Genomic DNA, 15,584 nt, shown 5'->3' on the forward strand with positions numbered 1-15,584 from the left:
TTAAACTAGAGCATCCCAGTTAAACTACAGCATTCTGGTTAAACTAGAGCATCCCAGTTAAACTAGAGCATCCTGGTTAAACTAGAGCATCCTGGTTAAACTAGAGCATCCCGGTTAAACTAGAGCATCCTGGTTAAACTCCAGCATCCTGGTTAAACTAGAGCATCCCAGTTAAACTACAGCATCCTGGTTAAACTAGAGCATCCCAGTTAAACTAGAGCATCCCAGTTAAACTAGAGCATCCCAGTTAAACTAGAGCATCCTGGTTAAACTAGAGCATCCCGGTTATACTAGAGCATCCCAGTTAAACTACAGCATCCTGGTTAAACTAGAGCATCCCAGTTAAACTAGAGCATCCCAGTTAAACTAGAGCATCCCAGTTAAACTAGAGCATCCTGGTTAAACTAGAGCATCCCAGTTAAACTAGAGCATCCCAGTTAAACTAGAGCATCCTGGTATAAAATTCGATAATTTTCCTAGATTTCTGAGTTTGGGATTTTAGTGCCTGACCCGTCGGTGCCTCCTCGATCAGAAACGTTATTAAAAAGATGCTGATTTAGAGGAAGATGCTCTGATTTTGCTCAGCATCTGATCTATTGCTGTATTTCTATATAGAAGCACAGAGCAGCTAGAGTTGCTTCAGCCTTAATATCTGCTGTTTCAGATGAAGCCTCTGTGCGTTAAAGCGCTGACCCGGATCTTCAAAGTGTCCGACCTGGATAACGACGGGATCCTCAAAGATAACGAGCTCAACTTCTTCCAGGTGAACCTGCTCCTCCTTCCTCCACCTGCTCCTCCTTCCTCTACCTGCTCCTCCTTCCTCCACCTGCTCCTCCTTCCTCCACCTGCTCCTCCTTCCTCTACCTGCTCCTCCTTCCTCCACCTGCTCCTCCTTCCTCCACCTGCTCCTCCTTCCTCCACCTGCTCCTCCTTCCTCTACCTGCTCCTCCTTCCTCCACCTGCTCCTCCTTCCTCCACCTGCTCCTCCTTCCTCTACCTGCTCCTCCTTCCTCCACCTGCTCCTCCTTCCTCTACCTGCTCCTCCTTCCTCTACCTGCTCCTCCTTCCTCCACCTGCTCCTCCTTCCTCCACCTGCTCCTCCTTCCTCTACCTGCTCCTCCTTCCTCCACCTGCTCCTCCTTCCTCCACCTGCTCCTCCTTCCTCTACCTGCTCCTCCTTCCTCCACCTGCTCCTCCTTCCTCCACCTGCTCCTCCTTCCTCCACCTGCTCCTCCTTCCTCCACCTGCTCCTCCTTCCTCTACCTGCTCCTCCTTCCTCCACCTGCTCCTCCTTCCTCCACCTGCTCCTCCTTCCTCTACCTGCTCCTCCTTCCTCCACCTGCTCCTCCTTCCTCCACCTGCTCCTCCTTCCTCTACCTGCTCCTCCTTCCTCCACCTGCTCCTCCTTCCTTCAGCAGAGACGCTTCTGCAGGTCGTTGTGGTGTTTTAACCGACTGCGCTGCGTTTCTCTGGCAGCGGGCGTGCTTCCACAGCCCCCTGGAGCCTCAGGCGTTGGAGGATGTGAAGAACGTTGTGAGGAAGAACCTGATTGATGGCGTCCTCCATAACGGACTCACCCTAAAAGGTAGGAACCAGTGGAAGCAGCCGTTAATCCAGCTGCATGTATTTCTCACCGCTCCGTCTCTCCTGCCTTACAGGCTTCCTCTTTCTGCACACGCTGTTCATTCAGCGCGGCCGCCATGAAACCACCTGGACAGTTCTGAGGAGGTTCGGGTACGACGATGACCTGGAGCTAAACCAGGACTATCTCTTCCCTCCGTGAGTCTCACCTGATGTTTCATCAGATACCAGATTTCCACTGGGCTGCATTTTAAACCTTTGCTTCTGTTTTTCTAAAGGCTAAAGGTTCCTCCTGACTGCAGCACGGAGCTGAACCACAACGCCTACCTCTTCCTGCAGAGCGTCTTTGACAAACACGACAAGGTGCCGCCCTGCTGCAGCTCGTTTGCTGTTTGCTTATCAAACCCACTGCTGAGGGGCCATTTAACCTGCTGCCATGGAAGCAGGATTTAGCCCAGACTAAAGACTAAATCATTACACCCTGAGGATTTATCCAGCGTCTGCCTGACGTCCCAGAATCGCCTAAAACGCTGAACTTTCTATGGATTGTTTCTATTCTGGGCGTAAACATGGAGGATTCATAACGAGTCCAGAGCTTCTGTCCAACGACAGCCTAACTTCTGCATAACGCACGGCAGCGTGACGCCTACTTTTACTTAGAATAAAAAATAGGCCCATCAATGCAGTCAGTATGAAGAAGTCTATAAATCATTAATATAACATATTATACAAACCATCACAATATTAATGTGTTAATGCAGCAGAATAATACTGATTTCCCAAAAGTGATAAATGAATGATGAACATGTGATATAGATGGATTTATTACATTGCTGTGGTAATTACAGGATTTCCCATCCAGACTGAATTAGCAGTACATTTCTGTTAATGCTGCAGTATTTTCCTATCTGCAGGTTATTAAATGAATGACGCTATAAGCATTAGCCTTTAAATCTGACATAGATCTGACATAGAGCTAAATTAATACGTATGCAAACACACGTACTATCCAGTGGTTGAATACCTTTAATAATAGAACTTGCACCTCCGCTGTGAATTCACATCCAAATACACATAGATATTTTTATTATCGATATAACGTAATATATTTCAGTATGTGACTTTTTCAAAGGAGAAGTAAACCCAAAAAAACATCCAGACCATCTCTACACCCGTCATCCGGGGGTCGAGGGTTCATGGGAGGTCACCCAACCAGTCCACATGTGTTTTGTGGACCTGGAGAAGGCGTTTGACGCGTCCCTAGTGGTGCCTGTGGGAGGTTCTCTGGGTGTACGGGGCCCGGGGCCCTCTGCTGTCTGTATGACCGCAGCAGGAGCTTGGTTCAGTAAGTCAGACCTGTTCCCGGGGCATGCTGGCCTCCGGCAGGGCTGCCCTTTGCCACCAGGTCCGTTCATTACATCTATGGACAGAATGTCTAGGAGCAGCCAGGGACCCGAGGGGGTCCGGTTTGGGAGTCTCAGGATGTCATCTCTGCTGTTTGCAGATGATGTTGTCCTGTTGGCCTCATCAAACCAGGACCTTTGCCGTGGACTGGGGTGGTTTGCAGCAGAGTGGGAAGTGGCCGGGATGAGGATCAGCACCTCCAAGTCCGAGGCCCTCACTCTGGACCCCGATATGGGGTCCAGAGTGAGGGCCTCATGCAATGTGAGATTGATAGACAGGTCGGTGCGGCGTCGGCAGTGATGCAGTCGCTGTATCGGACTTTAGTGGTGAAGGAGGAGCTGGGTCAGGGGACAAAGCTCTGGACAGGATCGCGAATACAAGCGGCCGAAATGAGTTTCCTTCACAGGATGGCTGGGCGCATCCTTCCAGATGGGGTCAGGAGCTCAGAGTCGGAAAACAGGCAAAGATCAAAACATCTATTTAATCTTTAGCTCAATAAAAACCAGAGGATGGATGGAACAAGCTCTGCCTGTCAGCTGAAGTTCTTCTACAACCATGTGAAGAAATCATTTCTAGCTGTTTGTCGTTTATTTGAAGATGAAGCAGCTGGGTTTAAGTTTGGAGCTGGGTTTAAGTTTGGAGCTGGGTTTGAGTTTGGAGCTGGGTTTGAGTTTGGAGCTGGGTTTGAGTTTGGAGCTGGGTCTAAGTTTGGAGCTGAGTTTTAGTTTGGAGCTGGGTTTGAGTTTGGAGCTGGGTTTGAGTTTGGAGCTGGGTTTGAGTTTGGAGCTGGGTTTGAGTTTGGAGCTGGGTTTTAGTTTGGAGCTGGGTTTTAGTTTGGAGCTGGGTTTTAGTTTGGAGCTGGGTTTGAGTTTGGAGCTGGGTTTGAGTTTGGAGCTGGGTTTGAGTTTGGAGCTGGGTTTGAGTTTGGAGCTGGGTTTAAGTTTGGAGCTGAGTTTGAGTTTGGAGCTGGGTTTTAGTTTGGAGCTGGGTTTTAGTTTGGAGCTGGGTTTGAGTTTGGAGCTGGGTTTGAGTTTGGAGCTGGGTTTGAGTTTGGAGCTGGGTTTGAGTTTGGAGCTGGGTTTGAGTTTGGAGCTGAGTTTGAGTTTGGAGCTGGGTTTGAGTTTGGAGCTGGGTTTGAGTTTGGAGCTGGGTTTGAGTTTGGAGCTGGGTTTGAGTTTGGAGCTGGGTTTGAGTTTGGAGCTGAGTTTGAGTTTGGAGCTGAGTTTGAGTTTGGAGCTGAGTTTGAGTTTGGAGCTGGGTTTGAGTTTGGAGCTGGGTTTGAGTTTGGAGCTGAGTTTGAGTTTGGAGCTGGGTTTGAGTTTGGAGCTGGGTTTTAGTTTGGAGCTGGGTTTTAGTTTGGAGCTGGGTTTGAGTGTGGAGCTGAGTTTTAGTTTGGAGCTGGGTTTGAGTGTGGAGTTGGGTTTGAGTTTGGAGCTGGGTTTGAGTTTGGAGCTGGGTTTGAGTGTGGAGCTGGGTTTGAGTTTGGAGCTGGGTTTGAGTTTGGAGCTGGGTTTGAGTTTGGAGCTGGGTTTTAGTTTGGAGCTGGGTTTTAGTTTGGAGCTGGGTTTGAGTGTGGAGCTGGGTTTGAGTGTGGAGCTGGGTTTGAGTTTGGAGCTGAGTTTGAGTTTGGAGCTGGGTTTGAGTTTGGAGCTGGGTTTGAGTTTGGAGCTGGGTTTTAGTTTGGAGCTGGGTTTTGGTTTGGAGCTGGGTTTGAGTTTGGAGCTGAGTTTGAGTTTGGAGCTGGGATTTAGTTTGGAGCTGGGTTTGAGTGTGGAGCTGGGTTTGAGTTTGGAGCTGAGTTTGAGTTTGGAGCTGGGTTTGAGTTTGGAGCTGGGTTTTAGTTTGGAGCTGGGTTTTAGTTTGGAGCTGGGTTTGAGTGTGGAGCTGGGTTTTAGTTTGGAGCTGGGTTTTAGTTTGGAGCTGGGTTTGAGTGTGGAGCTGGGATTTAGTTTGGAGCTGGGTTTGAGTTTGGAGCTGGGTTTTAGTTTGGAGCTGGGTTTGAGTGAAGTGAAAGTGAAGTGAAGTGAAAGCCCTTTGGGAAACTCCTCCAACTCCCATTGTCATTGTGACACAGCACACACAAGTGAACACTGCACACCATGAAATTGCATTTATGCCTCACCCGTGCAAGGGGGCAGCCCTCAATGGCGCCCCAAGGGAGCAGTGTGGCGGGACGGTACCATGCTCAGGGTACCTCAGTCATGGAGGAGGATGGGGGAGAGCGCTGGTTAATTACTCCCCCCACCAACCTGGCGGGTCAGGAGTCGAACCGGTAACCTTTGGGATCCAAGTCTGACACCCTAACCGCTCACCCACGACTGCCCACTGGGCACTGAGTGTGGAGCTGGGTTTTAGTTTGGAGCTGGGTTTGAGTTTGGAGCTGGGTTTTAGTTTGGAGCTGGGTTTTAGTTTGGAGCTGGGTTTGAGTGTGGAGCTGGGATTTAGTTTGGAGCTGGGTTTGAGTGTGGAGCTGGGTTTGAGTTTGGAGCTGGGTTTTAGTTTGGAGCTGAGTTTGAGTTTGGAGCTGGGTTTGAGTTTGGAGCTGGGTTTTAGTTTGGAGCTGGGTTTTAGTTTGGAGCTGGGTTTGAGTGTGGAGCTGGGATTTAGTTTGGAGCTGGGTTTGAGTGTGGAGCTGAGTTTTAGTGTGGAGCTGGGATTTAGTTTGGAGCTGGGTTTGAGTGTGGAGCTGAGTTTTAGTTTGGAGCTGGGTTTGAGTGTGGAGCTGGGTTTGAGTTTGGAGCTGGGTTTTAGTTTGGAGCTGGGTTTTAGTTTGAAGCTCAACTCTGACTGATTCCCTCATTTCTTTGATAATCTGATGAAACGATGAGAATAACAGCCAAGTTTGTTTCCAGGTTTGAAGACGTTTCTCTTCCATCCAGGAAGATTTTTCACTTCAAAATGTCAGAAATAGCGTTTAGTTCCAGGTTTTATCCAGCAGCCCAACAAAGCCTGGTTTTAGTTTAGAAAACATGCAAATAGAAACGGATGAACGGGTCCCCCCCTTTGGAATGGGGGTCGTTTGGCTTCTTTGTTAGCCTGCAATGCCCCATACCTGTCTATGTCTCTGAAAGGGGGGTCGTTAGAGGGAATAGTTGGCCTGGATGAACAGGCCAGATGTTTTGTCCCCTGCATGGGGGTGGAGGATGAAATGATAGCAGGAAGGAATCACTTTTATTGCTGCGTTGTAGGTTTTTTAAAGCTGAACCAGCGTGTTAATGGACGCCGTTTTTAATGGCTGACAGGACCGTGACTGCGCCTTGTCGCCTGATGAGCTGAGGGACCTGTTTGATGTTTTCCCGTACACGCCCTGGGGTCCAGATGTCAACAACACGGTGTGCACCAACGAGCAAGGCTGGATCACCTACCAGGGCTTCCTCTCTCAGTGGACGTAAGTAGAGGAGAACTGAAGGCTTCTTCCTTTTTTATCGTTTATACCTGCATGTGTGTTTAAAACAGTCATTAAAGATCATTGACTGATTCTTGGTGCAATTCAAGCCCTTCTGGATTTATTTTCATGGGCAAACAGTAGTTGTCATGAAGCTGAGGGACATCAGCAGCAGGAGGAGGCAGGGAAGGAGCTTCCCATCAGGTCAGAGGAGGAAGCAGGAGCTGCAGCTTTATGATGCTGATTAAAGCAACAGGAGGAGCTTTCATTTCATTCCCTCTCTGCTGTTTGCATCTTCTCTGCTTCACAGTGACTCTCCTGTTCAAACCAGCTGCTATCCTCAGCAGGAAGGAGGAGCAGCAGGAGCTCCTGCAGGAGCGTCAGTACTTCCTGATCCCTGGATGAGGGAAAGTGTGTCCTCCTCAGGACGGTTTTAATCATTTTAGATCCTTAAAATCAGTGTTTTCATTACGGAACGAATCTGGACTCATTTCTGTTGTGTAGTGTGGGACAGGAAGCGGCTTTGTTTTTTTTAACTGGGGTATAAACTGGGATTAACATTCGTTAATCGTTCGTCGAGATTATTCTAAAAAGATCTATATTAATAGACTGTTTTTCTCTTTTCAGTGCTTTAATCAATTATTTCCTTCCTTTCATTCTTCCTTATTTATTCTTGTCTCCCTTCTTTCCTTTCCTTAATCACTTCCTTCTTCCCTCTCCTGTTTTCCTTCCTTCCTTTATTCCTTCCCTGCATCCTTACTTTCTTTCCTCTATTCTTCTTTTTTTGTTCGTCTTCTTTCCTTCCTTTCTCGATGCCTCTTAGCTTTGTCTGTTTTTCTGCAGGCTAACGACGTATCTGGACGTCCAGAGATGTCTGGAGTATTTCGGTTACCTTGGTTACTCCATAGTTGCTGAGCAGGAGTCCCAGGCTGCAGGAATCACAGGTCATTTGATCAGATCCTCTTTTTTTCCTTTAATAGAAATTATGACTTTATTTAAGGACAGAAAACAGTTGGTTGTGGATGTCTGTTAGAAATGAGCCTAACTTCCTGTGCGATGGAATAATGCAGGCGATCAGGCGTAACGTGGCTCGCTGCAGCCTGAGCTGATCTGCTGTGTTTGTGCTTCGGCCCCCTGCAGTGACTAGAGCTAAGAAGATTGACCTGCAGAAGAAACAGACGCAGCGGAACGTCTTCCGCTGCAACGTGTTTGGAGCCGTAGGCAGCGGGAAGAGCGGCTTCCTGCAGGCCTTCCTGGGCAGAAACCTGCTGGTAGGCAGAAGCTTAGATCCTGGTGCAGAGCTGCAGACGGCCCAGGATTAGCTGGATCATTGCATTAAAGTGCAGCGGGTCAGAGGTGGGCTAAATGAAGCCGCAGGGAAGCTGGAAGGGCGGGAAAATCTGATGGAGCTGAATGATGACTGGTTGGACTGAGGAGGATTTAAAGACCTAGAATGAATAGAGCAGAACATCAGACACAAGCTGTAATTGTTTCTACTTTAATGCTTTGTTGTGGATCTATAAACCAAGCTCTAGTTTGATCTGCTGATACCTGATTTCTCCTCAGGAGGAGAAAAACGTGACCTTTGACCTTTCTAAGCCTGTCCTCCATTAATCATTCATCTTTAAAGCAGGAACTATTAAATTAATAATAACATATTAACAGAAACAGATTCCTTCAGCAGCAGCCAATCGTCAGACGCGTCTCTGATGTTCCTCCTGTGAACATGAAGCCTTCAGGGTTCAGCAGAGATTCCATCCAAACTGGCTGAGAGAGAAAAACCCAGCGATGCTATTGATTGTTTCAACTGTTGCCATGGTGACAGAAATTAATTATCTTCAGTTTGGTTTTAGTGGAAATTAGGACTCGATATTCGACTTAATCAATATTATTACTTTATGATCATCAGCCTGCCTGTTGTTTGACCTTTTACTGCGCAGAGGTCCTGTGACATCAGCGCAGTGACATCACTGTTTGTGTGACATCACCTCTGATTGGTGTTTTCTTTGCTCCTCGCAGAAACCATTTTATTTAACGTTCCACTTTTCTCTTTCTAGCGACAGAATATGATGAAGGAGGAGCACCGATCGTTCTACGCCATCAGCACAACCTTCGTTTACGGCCAAGAGAAATACCTTCTGGTGAGGATTTAAACTCAGACCGTTTCCATAGTGACGCCTGTAGAGATGGTTAGTGACCCGTCTGCTCCACGGATCCCATTAAAAACCCAAACTGAACCTGGAGCTGCTGTTCTGCTGTCAGCCCACCTTAAAACCCATCCACCTTAAACCCAACCTCCTTAAACCTGTCCACCTTAAACCCAACCTCCTTAAACCTGTCCACCTTAAACCGGTCCACCTTAAACCCATCCTCCTTAAACCTGTCCACCTTAAACCCAACCTCCTTAAACCTGTCCACCTTAAACCCAACCTCCTTAAACCTGTCCACCTTAAACCGGTCCACCTTAAACCCATCCTCCTTAAACCTGTCCACCTTAAACCGGTCCACCTTAAACCGGTCCACCTTAAACCCATCCTCCTTAAACCGGTCCACCTTAAACCGGTCCACCTTAAACTGGTCCACCTTAAACCCGTCCACCTTATACCCATCCTCCTTAAACCGGTCCACCTTAAACCGGTCCACCTTAAACTGGTCCACTTTGAACCCGTCCACATTAAAGGAATAGTACACCCAAAACATGATTAGCCTTCATTTTCTACTCACCCCCATGCTAAGGTGGACTGGGTAAGGTGGATGGGTTTAAGGAGGATGGGTTCAAAGTGGACAGGTTTTAAGGTGGACTGGTTTAAGGAGGACCGGTTTAAAGGAATAGTACACCCAAAACATGATTAGCCTTCATTTTCTACTCACCCCCATGCTGAACAACACTCTGGAGTACTTTTTTGATATCTCAAATGCATCTGGAGATCTGGGAGGCTTCTTGCTGTCTGCTGACATTCAAATAATGGAGGTCTGTGGCGCCCGAGACAGAAAGGTCCATAAAAGTCCACAAAAACGTGTCAATATTCCTCCATACTGCTCGTCCAATGTATTCCAAGTGTCCTGAGTGGGTAGCGTCCAGAATTTACTCGAAACGAAGTCATTTAGAATGTTTTTAGAGCATAAACAGTAGTGTATAGGATTTCCTGAAAGCGAGTTCACGACGCTACGGAAACCGCGGCAGACCAAACCAGATGAAAGTGCGCATTCAGCTCGGCAAAGAACTCATGCTCTTCCTCAACACTGAAGTCCTCAGACATTTTTCTTTCGTTGTTTCTTTCTTTGCACAGGTAAACAGCACATTTCTTCTTCTACGCTTGCATTATCGGCAGAGCAGACGCTGAATGCGCACTTTCATCTGGTTTGGTCTGCCGGCTTCCGTAGAATCGTGAACGCGCTTTCAGGAAATCCTATACACTACTGTTTATGCTCTAAAAACATTCTAAATGACTTCGTTTCGAGTAAATTATGGACGCTACCCACTCAGGACACTTGGAATACATTGGACGAGCAGTATGGAGGAATATTGACACGTTTTTTGTGGACTTTTATGGACCTTTCTGCCTCGGGCGCCATAGACCTCCATTATTTGAATGTCAGCAGACAGCAAGAAGCCTCCCAGATCTCCAGATGCATTTGAGATATCAAAAAAGTACTCCAGAGTGTTGTTCAGCATGGGGGTGAGTAGAAAATGAAGGCTAATCATGTTTTGGGTGTACTATTCCTTTAAACCGGTCCTCCTTAAACCAGTCCACCTTAAAACCTGTCCCCTTTGAACCCATCCTCCTTAAACCGGTCCTCCTTAAACCCATCCACCTTACCCAGTCCACCTTAAACCGGTCATTCTTAAACCGGTCCACCTTAAACCCATCCACCTTAAACCTTTCCACCTTAAACCCGTCCAAATTAAACCGGTCCACCTTAAACCGGTCCACCTTAAACCGTTCCACCTTAAACCGGTCCACTTTAAACCGGTCCACCTTAAACCGGTCCACCTTAAACCCATCCTCCTTAAACCGTTCCATCTTAAACCGTTCCACCTTAAACCGGTCCACCTTAAACCCGTGCTCCTGATCTCCTTCACTTCGTGCTTTTGTCCGTTAAACTCTTCTCATTCGACAACATTTAAAAAATCGTTGCTGCAAAACAACCAAGAAATTAATGATAATTTCTTAAATGTATTTTTCCATAATTTAAGCAGGTAAATAAGACGACCTGCCGATCGACTGAGCATTTAGAATTAAACTTGAAATAAGATAATTAGATAATATCCACTTAAAATAAGACAGTGCAATAATTGTTTTCCTATTTTAATGTAAATTGTCTTGTTCCGGTGTTTCACACACTTCATCACTTATTTAAATAAAAAATGATTTTGATCATTAGATATCAGTAGAAATGTAGAACATCGTTATATTCTAGAATGTTTTAGTTAAACTACCAGTAATATTGTTTTAGTTAATGTGATGTTTGCTGAATCTCACTAATTAAAGTAATTAAAATAAAGATTGCTTCTGAAAGTCTTCATCTTTGCCAGTTTAGTAGAAATATTTTTCATTAAAATGATCTCAGATTATTAATCCAAACTGAAGCATTTCAGTTTAATAAAACCAGATTCAATGTATTCTTCCTCTATAGAAAGTTAAACCAGCTTTATTTTTTCCTCTGAATTTACTTTTTTTATTTAATTACATAAAGAAAACACTTTATTTTAATAGGAATTATTATGTTCATGTCATTGTATCAAATTACAGCAGTTTAAAGGAAAAATAACCCAGATTGGATTTAGATCTAGAGCAGTTAGTCCTGGTTGATGTGAGAAATCTTATCTAGTCTAATTTGATCTAATCTAATCTAATCTGATTTAATCAAACCAATCTAATTTGATCTAATCTAATCTGATATAATCTAATCTAATCTAATCCATCCCTTCTTCTCAGGATTTCGTTCTCTTTGATGCTTTAAAGTCATTTTCCAGGCTGCAAACAGCAAAGCAACATGCAGCTCTGTGAGGATTTAATCCGTGCAGCTAACTGTCTTAATCCAAGTTTAACTCTGGTTTAGTTAGTCAGGTCACACAGACAGACAGGAAGGCGCTGCAGCAGCCAACACAGTCGCTCTGTTACTTTTAACCTCATAAAAAAACAGCAGATTGTGTCTGATGTCCTCATTGGGGCCTTTTTATTTTCTGCTGTAATCAGTGATTAATCCCTTCCCCTGCAGCTTCATGAGGTTTTCCCAGACTTGGATTACCTGACTGATGCGGATATGGGCTGTGATGTCGTCTGCCTGCTGTACGACGTCAGCAACGCCTGCTCCTTGGAGTACTGCGCCAAAGTATTTAAGGTGGACATCTGGGCTTTAAATATTCCAGCCAAGCAGGGTCGATTTTAACGCTTCTCTCCTGGCAGCAATACTTCATGGACAGCAAGACGCCGTGCATGATGGTCGCAGCCAAATCCGACCTGCCGGAGGTCAAACAGACGTACGGCTGCAGCCCTCTGGAGTTCTGCAGGAAGCACAAGATGCCGCCTCCGCAGAGCTTCACCTGTAACACGGCAGCAGCACCAGACCGAGAAATCTACACCAAACTCACCACTATGGCCATGTACCCGTACGTACGCAGCCTTTAAACGCGCTTCATGTATAGAGAGAGAAATTAAACTTTATTCTATTTTTTTATTTATTATTAGGATTTTATTATTTCAATTTTATTTTATTATTTATTTATATTTTTTAACAGTGTCCTGTCTGGAAATGTGGCAATAAGAATAATTATCTTGATGCAAAGAAAAAAAATGTTGATTTAACAAGTATAAAAACTAAATAAATAAAAAAAATATATAATAAATTAAACAATTAAAAAATTAATCTGGAAAAAATAAAAAAATTAAACCTGAAATAATGTAATTGTTCAACAAAACAATTATAACAAAAAGGTAAAAAAAATAAATAACAGTTTATTGCAAAGAAAAGAAACAATTTTCATCTTCAGGTTAAACTTCAGGGGCTTCATGATGAACGCCAGAAAACAACCCATGTCCAGCTGTGGCATTCAGGGACTGTGGGAACTGGTAATATCTCTAAAGGAAAGTTTTAAGCCTAGCCTTAAAAGTAGACAGGGTGTCTGCCTCACGGACTAAAACTGGTAGTTGGTTCCACAGGAGAGGAGCCTGAGAACTAAAAGATCTGCCTCCCATTCTACTTTTAGAAATTCTAGGAACCACTAGTAAACCTGCAGATTGAGAGCGAAGTGCTCTGTTAGGAACATAAGGAACAATCAGATCTCTGATATCAGATGGAGCTTGGCCATTTAAGGCTTTATATGTGAGAAGGAGGATTTTAAATTCTATTCTTGATTTAACAGGAAGCCAATGAAGAGAAGCCAGGATAGGCGAGATATGATCTCTCTTTTTCATTTTCATTAGAACTCTGGCTGCAGCATTTTGGATCAGCTGAAGGCTTTTAACTACAGTTTGTGGACTTCCTGATAGTAAAGAATTACAATAGTCCAGCCTTGAAGTAACAAATGCATGGACTAGTTTCTCAGCATCACCCCTGGACAGGATATTTCTAATTTCTGCAATATTCCTCAGATGAAAGAAGGAAATTCTAGAAACCTCTTTGATCTGGGATTTAAATGACAGGTCCTGATCAAAAACAACACCAAGATTTTTTACTTTATTATCTGAAATCAGTTTAATCCAAATGAAGTGACTGGCTAATCAGATTATTTATTATAATTTCTTTTTATTTCTCTGCTGTTTGTTGCCTTTAGGTTAAAATAGAAAATGGAGTGAAAATGATTGAAATGATAAAAGGTTATTTTCTTATATTTAGGCACCAGCTGCTCTATTGGGTGATTTTTATTTTATTGTTTATAATATTTAATAATCTTTTGTATAGAAGTGAGTTTAACATGTTTATTACCTGCTGAGGTGGTTCCGGCTCTTACAGGATCTCTAACGTTCTTCTCTGTCCTATTGGTCTCCGCTGTGTTTGCCCCGCCCCCCCAGCCACGCCCGGCTGCGCTGCATGTGCACCTGTAACCGGTGCACCTTCTGCTTGTGTCAGAACCTGCTGAACTCTGAGCTGCTGCAGAGCATCAGGGCCAAACTCTACGCTGTGGTGCTCAGAAGGTCTCATGGAAACCTTTCCTTCCTCCGTCTCTCTCACCATCATCATCATCATCATCATCTCTCCTTTTTCTCCTGCCTCACTCCCTCTCAGGCTGTTTATGACATCATTTATGACATCATCCCTGTGATGTCAGGATCTTTGTTTAGCTTCTTTTGTTCCAGCTGTATTTCATCTAACAGACATTCCTCATCTTCATCCTTCCTGCTTCTTCACCATCTTCACATTTAAAAGCCTTTTCTTGGTTTTAAGTCGTTTCCTCTGATCCTATTTCTTCTTCTCTCACTATTTTTATTTTTACGTTTTGAAGTTTAAAATCAGATTTAAGGAGAATGACTCTGATCCAGGTTAGAATCACAGCTTTGGGGCAGATTTCTTTCTTTTTGGCGTCAGATTGAGAAGACGCCGTCTGCGGCGTTTCCTGACTTCCTCTTTATTCCAAGTCTTTACGGAAGGATCAGGATGAAAATGAATATTATTTCATCTAGTTATGGTGCCTTCAAGTGGCATCGTAATCGTTGTAAATGCCACTGAACGCCCACTCATGATGTAATTTGTTCTGGAAAACTGTGATGATATCTGGAATGCTGAGGCTTTGACCTTTTCAACATGGCGGAGAGCAGAGAAACTCCTCGCTTTGGTGAAAACGTTTCCTCCTAATGTCCAAATTGATCCGTTTAAAATATATAATTTTAGCTTCAGCAGGAATCTTCTGTTTTCTTTCATGATTAAACTGAATCGGTTTAGTTTTATGGGAGATTAGATTGTTTTCATAGTTTTCTCATATTTACTGAAAATAACGACCAACAAAGATAAACAGATTATTTTAAATTAGTTGGTAAGAAAAGAAAATTAATATTAGAAGCAGAGGAGATGTGAGATTATTAAAAAGGATTTTAACGAAGACCAACATTTAAAACCAGCTGAATAAACCAGCGTCTGTCTGTAGATCATTAGCTCAGATCTCAGAGGAAGCAGCAGGAACTAATTCTCTCTATTTGCACGGCTCTACGTCTTTCTCTCTATATGCACGGCTCTACGTCGTTCTCTCTATATGCACAGCTCTACGTCTTTCTCTCTATTTGCACGGCTCTACGTCTTTCTCTCTATTTGCACGGCTCTACGTCTTTCTTTCTATTTGCACGGCTCTACGTCTTTCTCTCTATTTGCACGGCTCTACGTCTTTCTCTCTATATGCACGGCTCTACGTCTTTCTCTCTATTTGCACGGCTCTATGTTTTTCTGTTTGCACGGCTCTACGTCTTTCTCTCTGTTTGCACGGCTCTACGTCTTTCTCTCTATTTGCACGGCTCTATGTTTTTCTGTTTGCACGGATCTATGTCTTTCTATTTGCACGGCTCTATGTCTTTCTGTTTGCACAGCTCTATGTCTTTCTATTTGCACGGCTCTATGTTTTTCTGTTTGCACGGATCTATGTCTTTCTCTCTGTTTGCACGGATCTATGTCTTTCTATTTGCACGGCTCTACGTCTCTCTATTTGCACGGCTCTACGTCTTTCTCTCTATTTGCACGGCTCTATGTCTTTCTATTTGCACGGCTCTATGTCTTTCTATTTGCACGGCTCTACGTCTCTCTATTTGCACGGCTCTACGTCTTTCTCTCTATTTGCACGGCTCTATGTCTTTCTGTTTGCACAGCTCTATGTCTTTCTATTTGCACGGCTCTATGTCTTTCTATTTGCACGGCTCTACGTCTCTCTATTTGCACGGCTCTACGTCTTTCTCTCTATTTGCACGGCTCTACGTCTTTCTGTTTGCACAGCTCTATGTCTTTCTATTTGCACGGCTCTATGTCTTTCTATTTGCACGGCTCTACGTCTCTCTATTTGCACGGCTCTACGTCTTTCTCTCTATTTGCACGGCTCTATGTCTTTCTGTTTGCACAGCTCTATGTCTTTCTATTTGCACGGCTCTATGTCTTTCTATTTGCACGGCTCTACGTCTTTCTCTCTATTTGCACGGCTCTATGTCTTTCTGTTTGCACAGCTCTATGTCTTTCTATTTGCACAGCTCTATGTCTTTCTATTTGCACGGCTCTATGTCTTTCTATTTGCACG

General features: G+C 44.5%; 1 protein-coding gene across 4 annotated transcripts in view; it reads left to right on the forward strand.

Moving 5' to 3' along the window:
- Positions 1–15,584, forward strand: part of LOC119774266 (mitochondrial Rho GTPase 1-A-like) — a 35,129-nt gene that overhangs the window by 14,898 nt on the left and 4,647 nt on the right. For 3 of the 4 annotated variants that reach the window (XM_038271697.1, XM_038271695.1, XM_038271696.1), the window contains 11 exons: positions 665–763; positions 1,477–1,585; positions 1,659–1,779; positions 1,860–1,944; positions 6,228–6,373; positions 7,214–7,314; positions 7,511–7,641; positions 8,428–8,511; positions 11,594–11,716; positions 11,782–11,984; positions 13,387–13,509. In XM_038271697.1, the coding sequence (XP_038127625.1) occupies positions 665–763; positions 1,477–1,585; positions 1,659–1,779; positions 1,860–1,944; positions 6,228–6,373; positions 7,214–7,314; positions 7,511–7,641; positions 8,428–8,511; positions 11,594–11,716; positions 11,782–11,984; positions 13,387–13,509 (1,325 nt within the window). The remainder of the gene's footprint in view (positions 1–664; positions 764–1,476; positions 1,586–1,658; positions 1,780–1,859; positions 1,945–6,227; positions 6,374–7,213; positions 7,315–7,510; positions 7,642–8,427; positions 8,512–11,593; positions 11,717–11,781; positions 11,985–13,386; positions 13,510–15,584) is intronic. The other variant, XM_038271698.1, reaches the window with a different exon arrangement.

Source organism: Cyprinodon tularosa, unplaced genomic scaffold, assembly GCF_016077235.1.
Source record: "Cyprinodon tularosa strain WSP-4 unplaced genomic scaffold, ASM1607723v1 ctg807, whole genome shotgun sequence".
NCBI lineage: Eukaryota > Metazoa > Chordata > Actinopteri > Cyprinodontiformes > Cyprinodontidae > Cyprinodon > Cyprinodon tularosa.